The sequence below is a fragment of the Arachis hypogaea genome, chromosome 8, assembly GCF_003086295.3.
Source record: "Arachis hypogaea cultivar Tifrunner chromosome 8, arahy.Tifrunner.gnm2.J5K5, whole genome shotgun sequence".
NCBI lineage: Eukaryota > Viridiplantae > Streptophyta > Magnoliopsida > Fabales > Fabaceae > Arachis > Arachis hypogaea.
The window spans coordinates 45,381,006-45,407,365 of NC_092043.1; the positions used below are offsets into that span (position 1 = coordinate 45,381,006).

At 30.7% G+C, this 26,360-nt stretch overlaps 2 protein-coding genes across 9 annotated transcripts; one reads left to right on the forward strand and one right to left on the reverse strand.

Annotated features, from left to right (window-relative positions):
• Positions 1-552: 552 nt before the first annotated feature.
• Positions 553-2,356, reverse strand: LOC112707764 (molybdopterin synthase catalytic subunit). 8 transcript variants are annotated; one of them, XM_025759705.3, is made up of 3 exons: positions 2,123-2,354; positions 1,983-2,041; positions 553-1,479 (listed from the first exon to the last, which is right to left on the reverse strand). In XM_025759705.3, exon 3 carries the CDS (start codon positions 1,291-1,293, stop codon positions 724-726), a length of 570 nt encoding a protein of 189 aa, XP_025615490.1. In that variant the 5' UTR covers positions 1,294-1,479; positions 1,983-2,041; positions 2,123-2,354; the 3' UTR covers positions 553-723. The 8 variants fall into 8 exon arrangements, with proteins under 8 accessions (XP_025615490.1, XP_072057595.1, XP_072057596.1 ...); XM_072201494.1 differs by having other exon boundaries at positions 553-1,318; positions 2,123-2,333; XM_072201495.1 differs by having other exon boundaries at positions 553-1,318; positions 1,983-2,023; positions 2,123-2,329.
• Positions 2,357-5,630: 3,274 nt separating this feature from the next.
• Positions 5,631-7,769, forward strand: LOC112707767 (probable sarcosine oxidase). Its single transcript, XM_025759708.3, has 2 exons — positions 5,631-5,906; positions 6,247-7,769. The coding sequence occupies exon 2, from the start codon at positions 6,258-6,260 to the stop codon at positions 7,455-7,457; it is 1,200 nt and encodes a 399-aa protein (XP_025615493.1). The 5' UTR covers positions 5,631-5,906; positions 6,247-6,257; the 3' UTR covers positions 7,458-7,769.
• Positions 7,770-26,360: the final 18,591 nt, after the last annotated feature.

The following is a 26,360-nucleotide window of genomic DNA, read 5'->3' on the forward strand; positions in this document are numbered from 1 at the left end:
ATCGTCTGTAAATTTCACTTCGTCTCTCTCCATAAATACCAGATTGAGTGAGAAGAAAAGTTGAAAAGTTAAATACTAAACAATCATTATTATGTTTCTAGAAATACATAGAAATACAAAAGAATACACAAGAATAAGTTATATTTAACAATGGTGCGTAGTAGGAATACCACCACCTTAATTTTGAAAAAGAAAATAATTTGGTTTAATTTGGGTGAGAAGGAAACTAAATTAAACAAACTAAGTTTTTGAAAAATGAAGAATTTTGATCATAGTATATATATATATTTTCAAATTAGAAGCACAAAAAATGTTGAAGAGTATATATTTTTTTGTAATATGTAGTCATCAATTAGTCATTATAAGTGTTTTTAATGGTAGAAGATGACATCTAATAATATAGAATTACTCATTCTTCTTTTGATGGTTAAATACTGACCAGAAAAGAGTTAGATTCGGAGAATTAAAATTTGAATAATTTTCTTTAGGAAATATATATTTTTTATTTTACAATAGAAAAAATTCCCTCATTGCAATGCCAGTGTGGCATCATCTTTATCAAATGAAATATATTAATATCATTGCAGTATATTTCATACAATTTTGCACTCTTTTTGCAGAGATTTGGAAATGAAGATATTCTGCAAACCATTATTAGCATTATTTGATTAAAGGGAGCCAAATTAATGCTACCTAATGTCTTTTGATCCCCCAACACTAGCATTATTTCCGGCTTACTTCATCATCAACCTTAACCTTAGTCCCACAGCAAGGCTTTTTGTTGTTGTGCTCCATACTTTCTGTCATTTTCACATTGCAATCTACATCTTTGTTACCAAGATTGCTCCTCCGCTTCAAGAATTCGGAGTTTTCTTTCCAAACTTCTCCGTTTGAATAAACCTCCTTCTTCCAAATAGGAACGGTAGCTTTTACTTCATCTATTATAAATCTACATGCCTCCAGTGCATCAGCCCTGTGAACAGATGACACGGCGATGAAGATACTTGTTTCTCCTACAGGGACTGTGCCTAGGCGATGTGCAACAGCAATGGAATGTAGATTCCATGACACTCTTGCAGATGAACAGACAAACTTGATACAACGCATTGCCATTGGAACATAAGCTTCATACCTCAACTCTAAAACCGTCTTATTTTCGAAAGTGTCGCGTGTGGTGCCTGCAAAAGTTGCTATCGCACCAGCTTGTGGAGCGCTGACATAGTTCATATATTTAGCAATGTCTATCGTATTCTCTGAGATTTCGACAAGATTCTTATCATCTTCCGCAGCCATATCTACTAGAATTTTAGATAACACGCTGATACAACAAAATTCAGTTATTCCTTGATCCTTTTCTGTTTTCACATTTATTGGAATAGGGAAAGTCCAGTAACATGTTCTTCAAATTGATCAAAGCATTTCATACAAGACATGGTGAAGCTGATGCAATACCAACTTAAAACAAAGGCATCAAATAACCTATAAAAACAAAGAAAAACAAGGTCAAGCATAGAAATAATATGCTTAAGCCCTTGAATATGGATGAGGGCTTTCACCTAATTTAAGCATTACTGATTCATCAAACTATAACAATGCATTAGCAAAATTCTACTTAGATGACAATTTAGCATATAACGAATTTCAATTATCAACTTCACATCTGTATGCGAATCTCCACCACTTAAGTTGCCTTCAATCAAGTGTCAGTCCTACAACATGTTCTGCTGCAATACATTCATTTTTAAATTGGATATTCCATATTAACTCAGTAAAAAAAGAAAAAGAAAACCACTTGGATTATAAATCCAAAAAGACACTCTCGAAAATGTACTCTTGGGTAAAATATGAACCCATTAAATAACAATTTTAGCATCAAGGAAGTTTTTTCCTTCTGAAAGACTAGAATCTCAATCATGAATCACAAAAGCATACTATCCACTTAGTAATTTAATATCAGCATAAGAGAAAAAAAAAGAGCATACCACTATGTAGCATCTATAAGAGTGTTTGAGTTTGAGAAACCCTAAGAAGTGGAGTAAATCTAAATCAGGAAATTGAAATCACATAAGAATTCAATGATAGTAAAAATATAGAATTGAAATCAAACGGAAAGAACACTCACCTTAATCAAGAATAGTGACGCCTCTTCTTCAGAGCAGAAGAATAGTGACGCCTCTTCTTCAGAGCAGATTGGGGACGAAGGTTGAAGGAAACAAGTTACACGCGTACTCCTAAGTGCCATCTAAGCTAAGGTGGCTTCATTGGGTCACGGGATTAAAAATCCAATCCCTCTTTTTTTGTTTTCAACGAGAACCAACCCAACTTCTCTGTTTTATTTGAAGATTGATTGATATGTATATTTGGAAGTATATTAATTTTTTATATATATCTCAATGCAAATATAAAATAAATAATAAATTATCATATTTTATTCTCTCAAATAAAAAATAAAATTTAAGATATTTAAATTTATTAAATCAATTGTTAAATTAATTACAAAAATAATAATAATATAATATAAAAATGATTTATACTCTTATTCAATTGTATGTGAACAATTTATAATTAAATAAATATTTATAATTAAATAATTAAAAAATATTTCTATTATTTATTATTTTTTAATTATTTTAATAAAACAAAATATATATCATATAACATTTAAAAAAAATAAATTAGAAGAGATAAAAATGTGAGCAAAATAAACTATTATTATGAACTTCAATAGTGTGGAGTGCTGCACTTTATTTTTTATATTAGTTTAATAATAGTATTTTTTCTGAAATATAGATGATTGGGGTATTAATTTTAAATATGATATATGATATTATTTAATTTAGAGTACATAAATTAAAAAGGTTTAGTTTTGAAAATATAGAAATTGAATCATCATATTTGTAGAGCACAAAAATGATATCTTTTTATTTATTTTTTTTCCCCAAAAAATCTCAACACATTAAGATAAAGCTACACAAAAAATACATCACAAAAATAAGATACAATCAACTAAAAGGTAAAAATATTAAAATATTTAAAGTATAGAAAATTGATACTCCGATTTGTATATCTTTTATAATTTTAAAAAATATTGACAATACAATATTTATTAAAGGGTGGAAACTCAGGTGTAGTTGTTTTTACGTGAAGTTGATACCTGAAAATCGTTAGATAATTTAATTAATTTGATTAAATTTTTATCTAAAAATTATTAGATATCAATTTAAAATGAAGTTAATTTCAGGTCAGTTTTTACCTTATTAAATAGGGCAATGCTACTGTGCTGAAGAAGAAATCTTTCAGCAGGTAAAGAAATGCGTTGGCGATTATAGTTGGTGAACGCGTGTTAGTGTTGGCACTGTACGCACTGACTGTATATGATGTTTTGCAGTGGTTGCAAACAGTGCTCCACCTAATAATGTTTGTGTAATCCCATATTAACAATGATTATTTGGATTATAAATTTTTAATTATTATAACAACCGAGTTGATTTTATTGTTGGAATTTGACTTTTTTATAGGTAGAAAGATTGGGCTGATTGGAGGTCATTGGATGAAATTATTCAAAAACAATCAATTAATTTGACAATAAAACTTCTTCTTTTTCCTAATTTTGTTTCTTTTTTCTTGATACACTGATGTCCCTGTAAAGTACCAAAAAATAATAACAATAATAACAACTTTTTATTTTTTTCCTTCTTGTTTTTATTTTTTTAATTAAATAATAATAAAAACAAATCTTTAGAACATGAAGTACCTTTTTAAACATAAAATTACACTCGCATAAAAATTTAGTATAAATATATTATGTTGTCTTCTTCATTTCAAAAACATACAATCATAATTCGGATTGTGTCGCTGTAATAAATTAATTTTTTATAGTCAAATTGCATGTCTCAGAATACTTTAACACTATGTTTGGTTTAAAAAAAATAAAAAAAATTTAAAAATGAGTGAAAAATTTTATTTTTTTTTGAATGCTAAAGAAAATAAGAAAAAAAATTGATATGAGTCTTACTAATTTTTTTTATTACAAGCAAAAAAAAGGAAAATAATATTATCTTATATGTATTTACAATATTATTCATAGTTCTATTATTATTAATAATTATTAATATAAATTTAGTTTTAATAGTTTTAATATATTATTATAATAGAGTTTATATTTAAACATTATATATGTATTAGATAAATAATTTAAATTAAATATATAAAATTATAATATTTTATAATATTTATAGAATGCAATAAAATATCAATAAATAAAAATATTTATATTTTATTTTATTATAAAAATATTAATATAATTTTATACTATTATGATTTTTTTATTTATTTATTTTTTTCTATTTTTTCTTCTCTCATTTCTTTATTTTCTTTCCTATATCCAAATAAAACCTAATAAACGCAGATATTTTGTGATGTGTATTTAAAAAAAAAAATCTATGGTGTGAATTGGAAAAACATCCATACATATAGATAGTGAAGTGTGTATACCAAGCAGTAACGCATAGCTTCGTTCTTCTGACTCGCATGGAGAACTGCAAACACAAAATGCTGCCATTATAGGTTGACACAAATGTTGTCATAGTATAAAATATTATATACACATAAGATAAAATTACATTAATACTCTTATAATAAAATAAAATATAAGTATTTTTATTTATTTATATTTTATTGCATTCTATGAATATTATAAAATGTTATAATTTTATATATTTGATTTAAATTATTTATCTAATACATATATAATATTTAAATATAAATCTCTATTATAATAATATATTAAAACTATTAAAACTAAAAATACATAAAAGATAGTTTTTTTTTCCTTATTTTTTTGCTTGTAATGGAAAAAAATTTAGTGAGATCCATATCAAAATTTTTTTTCTATTTTTTTTAGTATTTAAACAAAAAAAATTTCACTCATTTTTTTATTTTTTTAGTTTCTTTTAAACCAAACATAGTGTTAAAGTGTTCTGAGACGGTCACAAAAAAAAATGTTTTGAGACATGCAATCTGAGTATAAAAAATTAATATATTACAGCTACACAAACCGAATTATGATCGTATGTTCTTGAAATGAAAGAGACAATATAATACATTTATGCTAAATTTTTATGTGAATGTAATTTTATATTTAAAAAAGTACTTCATGGTCTAAAGATTTGTTTTTATTATTATTTAATTAAAAAATAAAAACAAGAAGGAAAAAAAAACAAAAAGTTGTTATTATTGTTATTATTTTTGATAAAATTTTTATTTTATTTTTGGTACTCTATAGGGACATCAGTCCATAAAGAAAAAAAACAAAATTAGGAAAAAAAAGAGAAATTTAATTGTATTATTATTGGATAATTTCAATCCAATGTCTTCCAATCAGCCCAATCCATTTACATATAAAAAAGCCCAATTCCAACAATAAAATCAACCCAGTTGTTATAATAATTAAAAATCTATAACCCCAATAATCATTGTTAATATGGAATTACACAAACATTATTTGGTGGAGTACTGTCTGTAATCACTGTAAAACATCATATACGATCAGGGCGTGCCAACACCAACACGTGTCCACCAACTATAATGTCCACCAACTATAATTACCAAAGCAGTGCCAACACCAACACGTGTCCACCAACTACAATTACTAACGCATTTCTTTACCTGTTGAAAGATTTCCTTTTCAGCACAGCAGCATTACCCTATTAAATATATCATTCATCTTATTTCTATAGAGAAAAAAATTAGCCTTCCGGTGCCAACTTGAACACCATAAATATCTATTTTCCCTCATCATCCTGTCACTAACGAAGTAACAACTCATATTTACAGGAAGGCTAAAGGCTGGCTCACTCCCTCACTCATTCAAGCACTCTCGTCTCCATCTTCTAACACTCAGTCAGGTCTCTCTCTCACTCCTTAATCTATTTGTTCGTTGAGCTTATATTTTTTCACCATCTGAAGCAAGCAGCACTGACCACAAATCTAAGAAAAGAAAAAATGCTCCTAATTAACAAACTCAAGCTTATTCACTATTCAGCACCTACCTATCTACGATTCTGGAATATTCTGCATTCATGATTCTCTCCACCAACCTGTGATTACGATATTCTTATTTAACCACTTGAAACCAAAAAATAAAAAATAAAAAAAAACACACACCCCTACTGCTTTTATATATCATTAAATAGTTGAATATTACAGTCAAATTTATAACAGTATATCCTTTATCTGATTCTGTAGATAAAGAAAATATGCAGAGCGGGCGTGGTAACGAGGTTTTCGACGTGATCATCGTCGGCGGCGGTGTAATGGGAAGCGCCACCGCGTACCACGCTGCAAAGAGGGGTCTCCGGACACTCCTCCTCGAGCAATTCGACTTCCTCCACCACCGTGGCTCCTCCCACGGCGAGTCCCGCACAATCCGCGCAACGTACCCACAGCACCATTACTACCCACTCGTCATGGAATCTTACACGCTCTGGCAGCAGGCCCAGGCCCAAATCGGCTACACCGTCTACTTCCCGGCCCACCATCTCGATATCGGCCCGGCTCAAGAACCAATCCTCCGCGCCGTCATCGACAATTGCCGCCGGCACGCCATGCCGCACGAGATCTTCAACCGCCGCCAGCTGGCGGCGAAGTTCCCGGGCCGCATCGACATGCCGGACGATTGGATCGGAATATTCAACCGCCTGGGCGGCATCATAAAGCCGACGAAGGCGGTTGCGATGTTCCAATCGCTAGCGCACAAAAACGGTGCAGTTTTAAAGGACAAAGCTGAGGTAATCGACGTTAAAAAAGAGGGAGAAAACGGCGTCGTTGTTTTTACATCTAACGGCGAAAGTTATCGCGGAAGGAAGTGTGTTGTAACGGTAGGAGCATGGGTTAACAAGCTTGTGAAGAAAGTGAGTGGAGTTGAATTACCGATTCAGCCACTAGAGACTCATGTGTTTTACTGGAGGGTGAAGGAGGGGCACGAAGGGGATTTCGCAGTAGGGGGTGATTTTCCTACCTTTGCTAGCTGTACAGGGGAAGGAGGGATTTACGTGTACGGAACACCATCATTGGAGTTCCCGGGTTTGGTTAAGGTCGCAGTCCACGGTGGAAATCCGTGTGACCCGGATAAGAGACCTTGGGGTTCAGGGTATAGAGTTCAAGATTTAAAGAAGTGGATTCAACATACGTTCATGGGCTTGGTCGATTCGAGCGAGCCCGTGGTGAAGCAGGCCTGCATGTATTCTATGACGCCAGATGAAGATTTTATTGTGGATTTCTTGGGTGGGGAGTTTGGGAAGGATGTGGTAGTGGGTGGCGGGTTTTCGGGTCATGGGTTCAAGATGGCCCCGGTTATTGGAAGGGTTTTAACTGAGCTTGCTGTTGATGGGGTTGCAAGTGGGGTTGACATCAAACCCTTCAGGATTTCAAGGTTTAGCATGAATTCTAGGATTTGATTTGACAAAATTGATGTTTATGTGAACGGCCCATGCAAAATTAGACTTTGAATCTGTGGAGTTGAGTTGTGAGATTGCATGATCAAAATAGCATTTGCCATACGTTAATATTCTCCTTTCCATTTTCATGTACTAATAATGTATTAGTCGTACCTATGCTTGGTTCTTTGTGATGTGTTGTTTGTTTTGTTCTTTAAGTTGTAGTGGTAGCTGGTTGTGCCGTCTTGTCTGGCCAAGTTGCAATAAAGGCATGTGAATGGAGATTGAAAATTGAAATATAATAATAATTTGGTAGGGAAGCTTTTGTGATTTTGTCCTTCTTTTGTTGTCTCTTTTGACCTCGTGATATTCTAATTTTAGAGGCACATTTTTTTTAATACCAATAATTATCCAAGTCGGTTCTAAATATTTTAAAAACGTATATTTTAGTCTAAAAAATTAATATATAAATCAATTTCTAAGATTTTATTCTGACAGACAAATTAATTTTTAGTATATTTTTCAACAAAGTAATTACCTAGATCAATTTTTAAGAATTTTAAAAGGGGACATTTTAGTCTCTAAAATAAATTAATACACAAATCAATCCCTAACATTTTTTTCCATCAAACATAATAGTATTTCGTCCAAAAAATAAAATAAATTATTATTATTATTATTAATTAAATAATAATATTGTACCATAATTTTTTTGTATTTTTTAGACAAAAATAATAATAAATTTATTCATTAAATTCTTATATATGTATTTATAATATCAAAAGTATATATATATATATATATATATATATATATATATATAATCACTCAATAATAATAATAATAATTAATAAAATTATTAGAGATTATTCTATAAAAAAATTTAAATTAAAATTATTTGATATTTTTATATTTAATATAATTAAAAGATGTCCTATTTTAAAAAACATGTTTGTATTAAAAAAATATTTTAATTTAGATTTCAAACTTCAAAACATTATTATTCACCTTACTTGTTTCTAACGAAAAGAGTGTATTAATATCTTAATGTCATCATCCACATATACAAAGCTAAGTTAATAATAATAAAGTTCGACAGATAATAAAAATAAAAAGGACAGGAAACTGTTATGTCTGACAGAGAAAAATGTTGGGATTGCTCTATGTATTAATTTTCTTTGAGAACAAAAATGTCCATTTTTAAAATTTTTGGGAACTAATTTGAATAATTACTCAATTAAATTTTAAATGAGAAGAAGCATAGAATATCGTCAACATTTATTATTTTTTTATATTAGTTAATCATCAATATTTAAAAGGTGTAATATTATATATTTAAATTTTTTTATAAATTAAGTCTAACTAATTTAAACAATAAGATTTAGAATAATATTAGACATAATTGATTTTTATTATATGAGACTAATTTGGTTGAATTTGGTTAATAAAAATATCTAGATGTGTAGTATTATTCTATTTAAAAGTATGAGATAAAGTATGATGTTAGATTACTAGAATAAAAAAATTATATTAAAAAAATTGAGTTAATAATTAAATGATAGCAAAAAATAATAAAATTTGATAGTGCTTTGTATTTTTCTTTAAATAAATATAGAAATTAACATTTTTAATGAATTCATTTTAACAAATTTTTTATTATATTATTAAAAGTATTTTTTAATTTTTATGGTTTAAAAATTTCAAGGTTTAATATTAGAATTTATATATATAATTTAAAATAAAATAATAATTTTAAAAAATTAGTTGATATTAATTGAAAAATTAATTTATTAATTCAATTATAATACATTATTCACAAGAATTTGCTTTGGAAATATAGAAAATTAATTTTTTACAAATTTGTTATTATTCTAAATTTCTAATGGAGTAAGGTGAATATTTCCCAGTCATGCAATGGTGGCTGGCACTGGCAGGCCCCTCGGTTGGATATGGTGAGTCAGCATCTATTCACAAAAGTGTATATGTATCTATACTTTTAGTTTTAGATAGGCCGCAACTTAAATGAATTGCTCATTGTCTTTGACTGAAGTTCGATCATGTGTCACATTTTTTGGGTCAATTTACTATATTAAATAATATAGGATCCAAATTTATTAGAATCCATAAAATGAAAAATGAATACTAAAATATTTTTTTTTTATAATTCATGTAAACTGCGATAGGGGTCTCGTGGTTAAAGAATACACGTAAACGAATACACGTAAATGAATACACGTAATTTGTTATAGAGGTGTTGCAGATTACGTGCTAAGACAAATAATTATAAACCGCGACATGGGTATCGCGGTTTACATGTGGATGAATAATGTGTACAAACCGCAAAAGAGGTGTCGCGATTTATGCGTAAGTATAAATACGCCGAAGGGGTCTCGCAGATTACATTTGTGTTGGAGATAAAAAATTTTAGAGAGAGAATGAGAGGTTTTCTAGAGAGAGAAAAATAGAGAAAAGTGTGGTTGAGTTGAGTTGAACTCGAAGCCGGGACCATGGCGAAAGCACGCAGTCTTTAAAGGCTCAACGGCGTTGCGCACGTTGCTGACAGCATAAACGAAGAGGTTAGTTTGGTTATTTTAAGTTAATGTATTTTGTATAATATTTTTCGTATTACTGTGATTTAGGTATTTAAATTTAGATTTAAATTATTATTTTTAATCATAAAATGTAGTGTTTAATTAATTTAGATTAAGGTCTTGAGTCGTTTATGCCTTTCATTGAATTTTGTGATTAGAAAATAGGAACTATACGTTACCTGTTTAAACTTTAATATTATATTTTTTTGTATCACATTACTTTAAATTCGTGTTGGTTTTTTTATATGTTTGGTTTCTTCTGTCACATGCTCCAATCGACTGGGTTTATTTATAGTGTCCAGAGGCAGCAGAACATGCCTCTGCATGACAGGATCGTACCGTATCTGGAGAGGGCCAATTTGTACCACCTGGCAAGGCTCAACGCCAGGTGGTTTTGGTTGGACGAGCCATTAGTCAGCGCTTTCATTTAGAGGTGGCGTCCTGAGACGCATACATTTCATATGCCCTTTGGAGAGTGCACTATCACGCTGCAGGATGTAGCATACCAGTTGGAGCTGCTTGCGGATGGTTTACCTGTATTCGGGTGCCTTAAATATTTTGAGAAGTTTATGGAAGAAAGCAAACCGGCGTGGGAGTGGTTTCAGGAACTGTTTGGCGAGCTTCCACCATAGAATAAGGTCAAGCAGTATACGGTCCACTTCAGCTGGTTTCATGAGAGGTTCAGGGTGCTGCCAGATGATGCTACGGAGGAGACCGTACGCATATATGCACGGGCTTATATTATGATACTGCTTTCCACTCAGTTGTTCGGTGACAAGAGTGGAAACCGGGTTCATATACGGTGGTTGTTCTTTATGGCGAGACTTGATGATATGGGCAGTTATAGCTGGGGGTCGGCAGTGTTGGCCTGGCTATATCGTTGCATGTGCCGGGTGGCCAACAGAAACGTGACGAACTTGGCAGGCCCCCTGCAGCTACTGCAGTCATAGATTTTCTGGCGTTTTCCTAGCCTCAGGTCGCGGAAATTCGACACATATTCCTTCCCATTGGCTTCCAAGTATACATATCTGTACAGTTAGACTTGAACTGTAACTTTTTTTATTATGGTTCTACCTGTTAACATTGTATAACATTGTATTCGTTCAGGTGGGTCACCTACTTTCCGGCATCTGACCGCAAGGAGGAGAGAGCCATCCGGTGTCGCCTAGCGTTGGACCGATTAGGTGATCGAGATGTAAGTTTATTCATTTTGTTTCAATTTTTATCTAGTTCTTAACTATATATTTGTTAGTTAATGGACTAATAAATGTATTCTATAAACATATGTAGATTGTTTGGGAGCCTTATGCTTCAATCGATGTGATGACTGTTGTTCATCTAGAGATTCTCACAGAAGAGCACAGTCTGTTGTGGTGTGCATGTACTTGTTTGATATACTTCGCCGTCATTGAGTGGCACCAGGTGGATAGAGTGCTGCCACAGTTGGATGGCGTTCAGCATGAGCTTGAACTGACTTCAAATATAGACTGGATCCATGCCAAAGATGGGAGGGGTGGGGACAGATGATTCCCAAACTACTATCAGGTATGACACCTTAGTTGGAAGAACATGGTTGATGCTGTCCTGAGTATCCCCCGGGTGCCTGATCCCGGGCCGTCCACAGACTTTCTCCGATGGTGGTACAGAGTGGCCCATAGGTTTCTGTCGTCGAATTCTTTGATTGCCGATCCTTGGGTCGAGGAGATCAGGATGTTGTTCAGAGAGGGTCATCACAGGCGCCTTCTAGGGTACCAAAGCCAGATGTGCCAGATAACAGGCGCGTCGAGCGGCGATGACGCGTTGGTACCCGGACTACAGACGGGGAATGGCGATGACTGGATGACATGATTCAGGATGACAAATCTGGTGGCGACGGAGTGAGACATGCTGATCACCGTGTTCGGCGTGGCCGTCTTCAATGTCGGGATGGTTCATCAATGGTCGCATCTGGTGGTACTGGTGATAGACCCGCTGAGCATGCAAGGGCGGAGACCCAGGAGGTACCTCTTACACATGTTTCGAGCTCCCAGATATACCATGAGATCCATGGCTAGATGTATGATGAGATGGTGGGACCGACTTTCATGATGGATATGGACCACGAGGTTGGGAGTTCACAGTTCTATTCCGACTTTGTAGATCTCATCCGAGATGACGACCCTTTGCATTTTCAGCAGTAGACCCCACAGGATCAAGTGCCTGAGACCTAACCCCAGATGGACGTTACATAGGGGTACTGCCCAGATATGGAGGATATGCAACGGTACCAAACGCAGATGTCTGACCCTCATGGATTCCAGCCCTAACTACATGTAGACCTGAATGAGCCTGCTGACAACCCGTATGACAGTTGGTTGGGCATGGGAGGGACGCCTGCATCCGCATATGACGTGGGCATGCCAGTCGATCCTCCAGCACAGCAGTGCCAGAGGCCAGCGAAAGTGAGACAAGCCGCTCGATGTGGTACAGGGTCGCATCTCATGGGCGCATTTGGACATGACTTTGACGAGGAGCCATAGCTTACTATTTTATGTCTTCATTGATGATACCTATGTATGTCGGATTTGTCATGTACCTTTGTATTATATGTGTTTGTAGTTTGTACTTAGTTTATTTCCATTGAATTATGTGTGTGTAATGTATGTTTTTGTTAACCATAGACACACTTTATTTTGTGTTTATGCAAATTGCTCACTAACGCATAAACTACGACACCCCCCTCTCGCGGTTTATGCACATTATTCATCCACACGTAAACCGCGACACCCCTGTCACAGTTTATGCTTATTTGTCCTAGCACGTAATCCGTGACACCCTATAGCAGATTACGTGTATTCGTAAACTATGAGATCCCTGTCGCAGTTTATATAGATTATGAAAAAAATACATTTTAATATTTATTTTCTATTTTATACATTCTGGTAAAATTGATTTCCATATTATTTATTATATTAAAATCCCCCATTTTTTAGGTAGTGTTTGTAAATAGAAATCAAATTGGGATTTGGATTAAAACTGCAGACTTAGTATTATATTTGATAATAAAAATATTATTTGTATATTAAAATCAGTTATTAAATTATTTACATATAAATATATTTAATTTAATTTATTTTTAATATATATTTATATTTTAATATATATATTTTATATTAGTAACTAGTTAATTTTAATGTATAAGTAGTATATAGTCTATTTGATAATTAAGTATTAAAATTAAAATTTTAGTTTTGGATATAAAATTTAAGTCTTTTTAATATTTTCACAAAGAAAAATTATATGAGATTGAAATTTTTTAAAACAGAAATTGAAACTTTAATAATATTTATTTTTAAAATTATTTTTATTTAATTTTTTAAATTTTAAATCTAATTCCATTTTTTTATAAGATATTGAGACATAACTCTATTTTATATATTTTATATCAAATACAATAAATTTTTGTCTCTTAATTTCTATGTCCTAGTTTTAATTTTTCTTACAAACATAACCTTAGTAAACACGCATTCAAAACAAATGAGTAAGTAAAATTATAGTTTACTCCTTCATCTGTTCTACACCTCTAATTTTATTTTAATTGTTTTTTTAACATGGGGTTCAACACAGTAAAGTGGCTTATTAAAGGCGGACAAAACAAATAGAACATAAAAATAAAATGATAAAGATATAAGAAATAAATAAGAAGATAAGAATTCAAACCGAATAAAGAAAGATACATTAAAATTGAATAGAAATTAAAAGAATAGATTAAAATTGCGTACAAAGAAAATCATTCTACTTTCTATCTAATTTATCGATGCAAAAAAAAGGGACTTCTCTACCTAAACTGTCAACGCCATATATTGGGAATTGAATCGAAGGGACTCCTCAACCTTCTACCCAATTCCCCGATACAACAAGAGAGGGACTCCTCAACTTCAATTGTCCACATCATAGTTTTATCACGAAACCAAAAAAGGGGTTTTGAAACCTCTAAATCATTCTATACTGTGAATATCCTAGTTTATGAGGTATTTATAACATCTTATTAAATTAAAACAAAGAAAACCCTAAAGCTCATAAACATAAGACCCAATCTAATAATTAAATAAACAAAATTAGAATACATCAAATTAAATTAAAACATTCTAAAAATATAAACTAATATCTTTTAAATAACATTTGAACCATTCATATCACGACCATTTGAATCACGTTTCATTTTCCTCCTCTTCGAAAAAGATTCGTCCTCGAATCTTGTAGGTGGAATAAAATAGTATATGAAAAGGGCAATAATTACAAGGAAGATAATTTTTTTATTTTTTTCTTCTTTCTTTTTTGTATTTTTTACCTTTTTTTTGCACTTTATGATTTTTTTTTATTTTTTTAACAATAATAAAATACAAATGAAAAATAAGAACCAAGAACTTAAAAAAATTCACAATAGACACTGGACTCTTTTTCTTATGATAAAAGAATAACAAATATAGATTAATAAGAATTAATCTAAAACCTGAGTTCTGATACCAAATGATAAAGAATTAAGAAATAAATAAGAAGATAAGAATTCAAATTGAATAAAAAAATACATTGAAATTGAATAGAAAGAAAAGGATAGATTGAAATTGAGTACAAAGAGAATCACTCTACTTTCTATCCAATTTATCGACGCAACAAGAAAGGGACTCCTCTACCTATCCTGTCAACGCCATAGTTTGGGAATTGAATCGAAGGGACTCTTCAACCTTCTATCCAATTCCCTGATACAACAAGAGATGGACTCCTCAACTTCAATTGTCCACATCATGATTTCATCACGAAACCCAAAAACGATTTTAAAACCTCTAAATCATTATATACTATGACTATCATAGTTTATGAGGTATTTATAATCTCTTATTAAGTTAAAACAGAGAAAACCCTAAAGTCCATAAACATAAGGCCCAATCTAATAATTAAATAAACAAAATCAAAATATATCAAATTAAATTAAAATATTCTAAAAATATAAACTAATATCTTTTAAATAACACTTGAACTTTTCATATCACGAACATTTGAAACACGTATCACAAAAAAAATTAAAGTTATTTCATTGTCATCTTTGGCATTGTTATCAACCACAAAAGAGATCCACGCCACGCCACTCTACTCCTTGTAGCTCTAGAACGAGTTGTTCATAAGTTCATTAACTCCAGAATCTTTGTTATGAAATATCCATTTATTCCTTTTCATCCAAACGTTCTAGATAATTGTAAAGAAGCACACCAACCATTTTTTATGTATCTCCTTCTTATTGTGAACACCTATTCAACTCTCAAAATATTTTTTTAATGTGTCTGGGATGAAACATAGTCTTCCAAAATCAGATAACCACGCGTTACACCTACCAAGTAAAATCGTAACTAAGAAACAAGTAATGAATATATTCAACATCTTTTTTTTTTTTTTCACAATACGCAAATATTGTTCTATGGAAGTAGGTGATGGCAGATCAACCAAATTTTGGAAAGATACATGGTTACAGTCGAAAAAGGTAAAAGACTCTTTTTTGAGACTCTATTTGATTTCAAATAAAAAAGGATCCATGATCGGAGACTGAATTTTGGGATGGGATAGAGTATGTATAGAGCTTTTAGTGGAGGAGGGAACTCCTCCAATGAAAGGCTGACAGTTTGAACCATCTTCTATATATCTTGCATGCTATGAGATTGATAGAAGGCGCATAAGATAGAGCGGTGTAGAAATTTGATAAGAAAGGCATTTATACTAGTAACTCATTTGTGCAGGTTTTGCAGGTATAGACTGTGACGGAAGATATCCTCAGCTATAAGTTCACAAATGGAATCTGGAAAGGACTAATACCCCCTCGAGCAGAGTTATTTAATTGGTTTGTACTTGTAGGTCGAGTTAATACAAAGAATCGACTGAGCAGTTTCTGAAATAAAGTAGTTATTGATTTTTATTTCTGATATTTTTACAGCCCCTCAAGCTAGCTCAAGGAAGTTCTAGAGAAGACTATGAATTTGTCCCTAATTAAACACATCAAAGTTTGCTTGTGCCAAATACTTTGTTAAAATATCTGCTCAGTGTCATCAAGATAAACAAGAATATAAATAGCAGTAAATCTAACAAAAAAAAAAAGTTGTCTGATTTAGTATTTATAAATCCAAAACCAAAAAGGATGGTTGAGAATTGAGATAAGGCCTAATTTAGCTTACAAGCCAAGATAGAATTTAGAGTAATGGAAATTGAGTGGTTGAATTATGAAAATCTGTTCATTAAAAAAAATCATGTATACTCTTTTTCTTTTAATGTATTTTTTTTGTTAGAATTCTTTTTTTTGTTGATAATCGGAGATATTAGTCCAAAGAGAAATTACAACTCCTAGATAATTTGGGATAATTAACTGAAGTTTTGGTTTAGTAGTTAAATACATGGCAAATTCTATTATGTAGATAGTATATTAGTATCTACATGTATAGATTTATAATGGCAGCCTATTATTACAACAGGTGGTATAGCAGGAGACATGATATGAAGTTTGGCAGAAGTGTTGCACAGAAAGTTGAATGCAACATGTGAAGAGGCTGGTAAATTTGGTTTGATAATGATATGTTATGTTGATTAATAAATTTAGGTTGATTACGGGCTCAAATTTTGATCTTTTCTAATTTTTGGACAAAAATGGGTTTTGTGTTGCAAGCCAAAAAATATAAAAAAAGAATACCATAAGTTTATATTCTTGCTACCTATTGCCCAACAAATAAAAAATGTCAATGCAACTATAATTATCCAAAAAAAAAAGAGCACCTCTCCAACTACTAAGGCGTTCCAATGTTGGACTTTCATACAATCATCATCATCTATATGTAGAAAGTTGATATTAAAACAAATAGGTATGTAATTCTAATAATAATAATAATAATAATTAAAAATAATTTTAAGCAATATTTCATTGAATCTGCATGCGCTATATAAAATAGTTTATAGTTAATTTTAGTTATATTAATTTAATGAATTATTTTAAATCAAAATAAGAAATATATAATAGTAAATCAAATAAAAAAGTTTTTGGTGACTAATTAAATTAAAAAAGTTTGATTTGTTTTATATTTATTTGGATATATAAAAACACCCAAGTATGCAATACTTGCAAAAAAATTAATTCTTCTCTTATAGAATTATAAATTGTTTATATTATTAGATATTATTAGAACACCTTATTATACACATAGTATAAGCCAAAAAAAGAAATGGGAGCTGCAGTGTATTGGGATAGTGGGTAGTTTGATTTAAGGTTTTCTTTTTTTTTTTTAATGTCAAATGCTGCCGTTTTGAAGTTTGTTGTCAAACTGAAATTTTTTTCAAAAATCGATCGGTTTAACTAGTTCATTTGTTAACCACTAATTCGACCAATTCTCTAACCGATTTATTGTAAACTGGTTTATGCGATCAACCGAACCCGCTTGATAACCAATTCTTGGTTTATGCAGGGGTGCTCTTTTTTTTTTTGGATAATTATAGTTGCATTGATATTTTTTATTTGTTGAGTAACAGGTAACAAAAATGTAAACTTATGGTATTCTTTCTTTATATTTTATAGCCTGAAACACAAAATTCATTTTTTGTCCAAAAATTAAAAAAGACCAAAATTTGGGCCCGTAATCAACCTAAATTAATTAATCAACATAACATATCATTATCAAACCAAATTACCAACCTTCTCACGTGTAGCATTCAGTTTTTTCGCCTATGCCACCTGTTGTAATAATAGGCTGCCACTATACATCTATACATGTAGATTGTCCCCATCATCTATACCAAAGACTTTGCGTAAATATATTACTTCTTAATACATTGTATCCGAATTCAAATCTTAACGGTGGCCAAATAATAGATAAAACCCTTAAATGTGTACGTGAGTGTGTGATGCTTAAGATTTGAGGATATCCAATCTATCCGACTAAAAAAGAAAAAAATTTAACATGGATAACATAACCCCTCTCATATCATCATCTAGTATCTCGGATATAGATTTTCTCAAATTTTTGTTTTATTTGAAAAGATAAAATATGATATTTTATTATACATAGAATTAGAGATCATACTTTATTTGCTCAAATAAAAAAAATTGAAAGAATCTATTTTCTTCCTACATTTGGGGGAGAATCTAAAAAAATGAAAACTAGGGCATGCTAATAAAATTCTTTTTCTAATTTTGAAACAAGCAGAAAAAGAGATCACTAAAATGGGCCGAGTGATTTTTGTACACTGCCAACAGTATTTGTTGGAATATACGTTTATGTTGGGCCATCACCACTGAATTAGAGTTTTTATGAACCCGTAAAAAGGCCTGTCCAAAAAACATAATAAAGGAAAAAAAGGATGAGGGATAACGAAATAGACAAATTCATTGGACCTAAAATATGGTGTCACATAAGTTAGGTAAAGACCGTAAAGATGTGCAATATCATGCAAAATATATATATATATGCTAGTTCCAAGGTTAGAACCCATAATAAAATCATTACCAAAAACATAAATAAATAATAAAATTATTATCTTGATAAATTGTGGGGTGCTATAGAAATGGTGCTTTTCTTTGCTTTCTAGAGGGAAAAAAAGCAGCTTTCTTAATTACAAAGAAAAAAAAAACTTTTTTCACATATTCTTATAAATTTTATAAAATAAGAAGTTTCTTCAACTTTTTTTTTAAAGAGTAACATCTTATTAAAATAAACTTTTATCTTTTTTCACTCTAAATAAACAAAATATCAAATTGTAAAAGCATCTTTTGAATAATGAGAATCAAAACACCCAAAGTTATATAAAGAAAATAATAGAACAGGTTTAACGAAGCTTGTGTACTAATAACAAAGTTATTTGCATAATTATTAGAATCAAATCAGTAATTGACTCAATTAGAATACTAACATTGAATTACTAGTTTAACTGTTAAATTATTAGTTGAATCATTTACTCGGATATAATTATATTATTTCGTTCTTTCCATAATAAATATTTTTTTTAATTTTATTTTTGTATTAACTTAACTTTTATTTTTTAATTTTTATAATTTATTAATTAGTTTATGTCTATTACATGCTTTAAGTATTTATTAAAAATTATAATATAATTATAAAAAAATATAAGTCTTCTTTCTTAATTTATAAATATTTCATAAAATTTAACGTTTTTGGTGTCTTCATCCTAACTAGTATCCTCCTTTCCAAATTTTCAAATATCCAAAGAAAAAATTTAAAAAGACAATGAGAATACTAAACAATGTGAATAATAGATATATTTGATGTTCAATTCAATAGGTATACAGATAATTATCTTAATGTTAGAATTTAAAAAATAATTTTAGGGTGAAGTATTTTTTTTACTTTATTAAATCAATTATAAAGCCAATTATTCACGCAAGTCATTATATACCTAACAAGACTAATATCCAAAATGTATAACAAAAGCTATTTACCACAAATAAATTAAAAGATATATATATATATATATATATATATATATATATATATATATATATATATATATATATATATATTGCAAAAAAATTAATTTTTAGGTATAATTTATTTTATTTTTCACAATAATAAAATAACCACTAATACATTTATTAATAATTAAATATTAGTTATTTTATAATAATTTTACTGATATTTATAACAATCGTCCGTAAAATTCTTTTAATGGTTGTAAAAGTTCTCTAACTTGTCATTATAACATATAATATAATAAATAAATAATTGTCAAAAAAATGAACTAAGGAAATAATAGTAACACAGTACAGCAGTGCAATTTGTTTTTGTTTTGATATGAAGTAAACTTGCGAAGGGTTCAACACTAATTATTATTTTGCAAGTGCAGAATACAAAGTGCTCCTTGGTTATTATTGTTTAATATATAATGTAGGTCAAGGTCTTAGAATAATTTCAAAGATATATACTTTTATGTTGACGGTGGACAAACGAATATAATAATGCTTACTATTGGTTAATAAAATAAGACAAATAAATAAATATAAGTCAGACGTTGTGTTTAATTAATATATTCTGGTCTGTTTTCTAGAATATTGAAAACGTCAAAAGATAACTTAGAAATAACATATAAATAATATAGGGGTCCTCTTATACAGCAGATCGAGAGAATGTCCAAATTGTTTTATCACTTAAATTATATGTATTTAGGAATCAAATCCTCACCCATATCCTTTAATTAATTTCTTCTTCCGTGTTAGGAATTAACACAAGCAATCAAACATATATATTTATATAATATAATATAATATAATATAATATAATATAATATAGTATAGTAGAGGCTAACTAGGCCATCAAATTAAATAAAACATAAAATGGAAAATTGTTCATCGGATGTGCTATGCGTTTTTGCTTTAGCATAGGAAAAATCTAGAAAGAATCTTCTAATGTATTGTAAACATTTTAAGGGTGAGTAACGGTACTAGATACATATTTTAACTAAGATTTTAAATATTAGATTTTGATAATTTTTTATGTAAGTATGTTTACAAAAATAAAAAAAAATTATTTTTAAAATTTAGTGATTTTATAACAAGTAAATTGCTTTGTGATTTTTTTTGTGAGTGGCCAAAATTACTTTTAGAAAAATGAAAAAAAGGCATAGCAATCAAATTTTGTATAATATTTTGCATATGTCTTTTAAATAGTTATCAAAATATTCTCATAAAAATTTAGATCACATGCAGTAATCATTTGCCAACAAAATTAATCTCTACTTGTAAAAAATCGTTTTTAATTAATTTTGACAAATATTTCAATTATTTTACCTTTTATTAGATCAAGTTGCTAGGAGAGTAATTTTGAAAACGTTATTAACTTTTAAGTTTTTTTTTACTATAAGTGTTGAAAATAAATTTTATTAAAAAATATAGCTTTCATACCAGTTGAACAAATAAAATATTTGTTCTCTATTGTTGACATTTATTGTTTATTAAATGGTTGTATTCAGGTTAACATATATGCATGTGATAATAAGAAAAAAAGCAAAAAAAAAAAAAAATCATTCTCTTTTAAAAGTAGACACACTTGCAAAAAGCATAAACCTCACGATAAGGTTGGCTTATTTTATTTTGCTATGCCTCTAACAATGCGTGGGGATTATATATCATGTAAATTAATATATTGATCAACTTATATATATGAGAATGGTAATACATTTAATATTTGAAAGAAGTGGCACCAACCGGAAAAAAAATAAAATAAAAATTGTTCGCCATGAAAGACAGATCATAAAGGCTTGTTGGGAGAGATTTGCTAGATTTCTTCTCCTACCTAGATATCACAAGCACAAAGTCAAACCATATGCTGGGCAAATATAATATTAATCAATCAGCCCCTCTGATCTTAAGGTTTTTAATGTAATTCGATGGTTTTGGATAATTTAAAAATTGTTCTTCTAGAAATATACTCATGACTCATGTGTCTTTTTTTTTTTTGGTTTTTTACCTAAATAAAAACAGCAAAAAAAAAAACTAATAAAGTAATTTTCCTGATCTAATATTATTTATGCATATATTCTATTTTAATTTAGTGTAAAACTGTAAATTGCAGTGGCGTATTACAATTTAAAAGTTTACAAATAAATCACATTGCTATATATATATATATACACTTTACAATTTGTTGGTGAATTTCAATATATCTCTATTTATGATCTATAGCTATAGTAATTATGAAGTGTTGTTAAAATTAAAATTATATTTTTATATTTTAATAATATTTTTTAGTAATAATTTTTAAAAAATATTGTTAAAATATAAAAAATTTTATTTTAATTTTAAAAATATTTTAAAAATATTATAATCACTGTAACCACTATAACATAAACATATTAGAATTATTTTTATAATTTATGTTTTTAAAAATAAAAAATGTACATTCATTGCAATTTATGATACAGTAAAGAAAAAAAAAAATAAGTGCTTGATTGGTGGTAGTAGAGACAACAATAGTGATAGAAGAAGGCTGACATGACTTGAGGAAGGTAAGAGATGTGGTGGAGGCAGCTAGTGGCCGAGGTGGTGGAAGATGGAGGCGGCGAGTGATAGCAATGGTAATGGCAAAAATAGTTTGTAGAATCTGAGATTTGGCGAACCTTCACCTTCCTTTAGACTCCAGTAGCTCATTGTGATTTTAAGGCATTTAAATATCGTTTTTAAATTTAACAAAAAAAAATATTGTTGTTTAATGATTTTGAGCTCTCAAATTTGGTTTCTCTTGAGTTTGGGTTTAATCCAAAATAGTACTCTAAATTCTGTAAGTTTTCCTTCTAAGAAAGACTTTTTGAATTTATCCTCAGTCCAAGCATCTCAATATGTTTTCAGTACTTTTTAATGAACCTATTTGTGTGTGTGTGTTTTTATTATTTTGAGAAAATTTTGAGGTCTTTCAAATGGTTGCCCCAAACATTTTAAATTCTCCTTATTTAAATCGCATTCACTACTTCATTTACTTCCTCATTAATCACTCTTACCTCAAAAATTTCAAAACACTAAAAATCTTCCCTTGTGTCCATCTTCTTCTTCAGGGACGCTTTCCACCATCTTCCAAAATCATTCCCTTCTCTAGAAACATTCTTCACTCTACGTAATTTTCTTCCCATATTTAATAATGTTGCATTTCCTATCTTTTTCACCGTTATATTTTCTAATTTTTTCTCTTTAGAACCTTTGACTGTAACATAACACGATGACCTTTTATTTTTTGTGACTACATAATACAACGTCTAGAAATAACATAATGATTGTGTTCTATGTAGACTAGGGTTTCTGCCGATGTATAGCTCGGGCTCCTTAGGCACTGGCTTTTCGGTGTCATCGATCTGTCTTTACTTCTTTTGTAGCTCCAAATGTCAGGGTCTCTGCAGAAAATACTTCGATGCTCAAGTCAGTGAAGAACTAATAAAAGATATTGTTCTTAATATGCTTGTTCCTTTTCTCCTTTATTCATTTTGATTTGTTTAACAGTTTCTCCCCTCTTTATAGCGAGAGAGCCTATTATCTTGTAACCGTTTTGAGTTTCGTGGTGCCTATTATTCGAGGTGATGGTGATCCACGTACTTTTAAATTTCAAATGTTAATTTATTTTGTTCCTATGATGTGTGTAACTAATGTCCTTGATGTCGCCTTCTGGAAGATCGTGCTTGTATTTGCTCTGTCTAAAATATACTCTCTTGACAGTTTTGATTTTGAGGATTTAAGTATGAGTTCACAACCCCCAAACTTGACACTTTTTTTATTTTAGCTAAGTAAATAAGCAGGTTATGAGCTTTTGAGATGTTATACCCTTGGTATGGTGAAATATATTTCAAATAGAACATGTTCATAGCCCCAAGATCAATGTATATATATACATATTTTGGGTGTTGGCGCGTTTTTTTAATAAAAATTGGTCCATTGATTTGGTTTGAATGTGGGACGTTACTTTATTTTGTTGGGTGGTCATAATAAAAAAACGTTTGAATTAGTGGAAAGAGAGAGAATATGTGCGGTATTGGGTTTAGTAACTTCCCATTAAGACAGGTATCTTGTGAACTATTTTTTCATGAAGTTGTAACATTTTTGTTTGAGGAGAAGATCATGAGTAAAAAAGGTCAGCGTTTGCTTTTTTGCTTTTTAGTTATCTATTTGGTTGCTTGGTTTGTTTGAGTTTTGTCGAGTCATAGGGAAGAAAAAGAAGGCTGTCGTTGACAAAGAAGACCTTTATGGTTGTGTTAATATTGACGTTAAGAGTCGAATTTTAATTTTTAGTACTGTTGGACTGGTGTCACAATAAAATGAGGTAAATTAGGTGATGTTTTTGGGCAGCAGTTAGAGGCGAAGTTCTTACCTTACGGGGAAAGAGATAAGGTGTGTGAATAGAGGTCAGACTGGTAGTATTTTTATTTGTACACCTGCATATTGACGGAGTTGGGTATGAAACTTTCATTTTCAGATTTTGAGTGCGGGGTTTTATCTCAACTGAATTGTGCTTTGACGCAGTTGCATCCTAATTCTTGGGCCTTTGTGCGAGCCTTTGAGTGATTGATCTTAGGATTGTTTTTCTCCCTCTTTCAGGCAAAGGGTGTATGGAAGGGGTCTTGGGTGAATTTGAGTAGTTATCTAGGTCAAGGTATTTTTAGTCTCTATAAGTCATAGTTTAAGGATTCAAGGAGATGTTTGTGAAGGTGCGAATTGGGGATGAGTTATATCCCTTTTTATTGGATGCGTTAATGAATGAGAGATTCCCTACGTTTTGGTCCTCAGAACCAAAACAGATATTAGATTATGAGAATAGAGCGAAGAGTGAGGATTATGTGTTGGAGTTCTTGGTTTTGGCTATGTCATCATGCGAATTGTTATCTATCTCGAGTTTGTTAGAGCTCGAAGGAGATAGAGAAGCGATTGAGGATTATTCAGGTAATTTAGGCTTTTTGCGTTTATGGTGGGTTTGTGGAGTGGTTGATGTGGTACTGGTGTCTTTTTTTGTATTTTTTATTTCAAGTGAGAAAGCCTCTCTACCTTAACCACTGCCAATTTGAAAGTTTTTGTGAATAAGATGAAGAAAAGTGAAAAAGAGGGATCTTCTACCAATGTAGTGAAAGATAGTGAATTGGATGGTGCTCAGTTTATGGCTTATCAGGAAATAGAATTAAATAGAAGGAAAATTGGTTCCTCAACTAAGGTCATTGATTTGACCAGGCTCAAGGAGGATGGTGGAGCTTTTACAGCTAATGAGATCAATACTGCATATGAAGGTCAGCAGGTTCTTCATGGATACAAAAAAAGGGGTCCAATGAATTCTTTGTGGTCTAAAAATTATTCTTTTATAGCTAATGTTGATGAGTTTGCACAGACTGAGGTTGACGTGAAGATTGTGCATGAGGCTGGAAAAATTGGTGTGGCTCGGTATTTTCAGGTAATTTATTGTTTAGTTTTGAGTTATAATAGCAGGGGTTAAGTTTACTTCTTAATTTGTATTTTTTTTTGTTGGTACTTAGGTTATTGCTGGTTGTTTGATGTCGATTGGGAAGACTTCTAAATTAGACGCGATTCAGGAGAGTGATAATATTGTTGCTATAAAGAAGTTAAATGATTCTCTTAAAGAAAAGGGGGAGCAAACAAGCAAACTGAAAGTTGAAGTGAAAGAGTTGAAGGAGAGTTTGAAAAATTCAAAGAGTGAGTATAAAAAATGGAAGAGGAGCTAAAGTTGAATGAGGTTGAAGGTGATAAGTTCAAAGCCAAAATTGCCAAGTTAGAAAATGAGGTTTTAGGGGACTTTACACAAGGTTTCAACCGAGCTATGGCTCAAATTGGGTGATATCTCATGAGTTGGATGTTTCGAAGTTTGATGTCACCAAAATCGTTGTTAATGGTGAGCTGTTAGATGATGATGTGTTGGTCGAAAATCAGGATGAGAGCGTGACTATTGGTCAGGAAGAGAAGTAGATGATTTGTTTTGTTAAATTGTTCTTTTGGAATGTTTTAGTATATAGTATAGCCACTTGTAGGCGTATTAGATATTTTGATGTTTGGTATTTGTAGTACAATCATACTCTGCTTGTTGAACGTATGGTAATTTTGTTATTTGATGAATATATTATGTTTGTATGAGGACTTTCTTTTTATTTGATAACTTTGGAACATAATGTTATGTTTTGGGATTGGTATACTATAGAAATATTTATTTGAAATTTGTGAAAGATACATGTCATTGATATAGTGTGGGAGAACTCATTAAAACCTCTCCAAGAAAAATCCAATAGAGAAAAACTTGTGAGTAGGAAAAAGCGTGTCTCCCCTTGTTTATATCAGAGTCAAATAAAATAATGCTTAAGTGAAGAAATATTCCAGGTACTGGGGATGTTAGCACCTTTGAGTGTTTGGAGTATGCACGCTCCTTTGCCGAGGACTTGTATTACTTGGTAAGGCCCTTCCCATATTGCGGCGAGCTTGCCATGAGTCGGTGGTTGTTTTGCCTCTTTTGTGCGCCTAAGGACAAAGTCTCCTTTGTTGAATGCTCGAAAATAGACTATTTTATTATACTTTTGTTGGATTATTGTTTGCATGGATCGTTGCCTTATTGTTGCTCTTTCCCGATCCTTGTCGACTGTATCAAGATCGAGTCTTCGTGTAATATCATTGTTAGCTGGGATAGCGTGCTCAGTTCTTACTGAGATAGCATCTGCACCATAAACAAGTTCGAAAGGTGTTTTATACGTTGTGCTTTGTATGGTAGTATCGTAGCTCTAGAGGATTTATGGGATGAGCTCTGTCCATTGGCCTTTGGCATCTCCAAGTTTTTTCTTTAAAGCC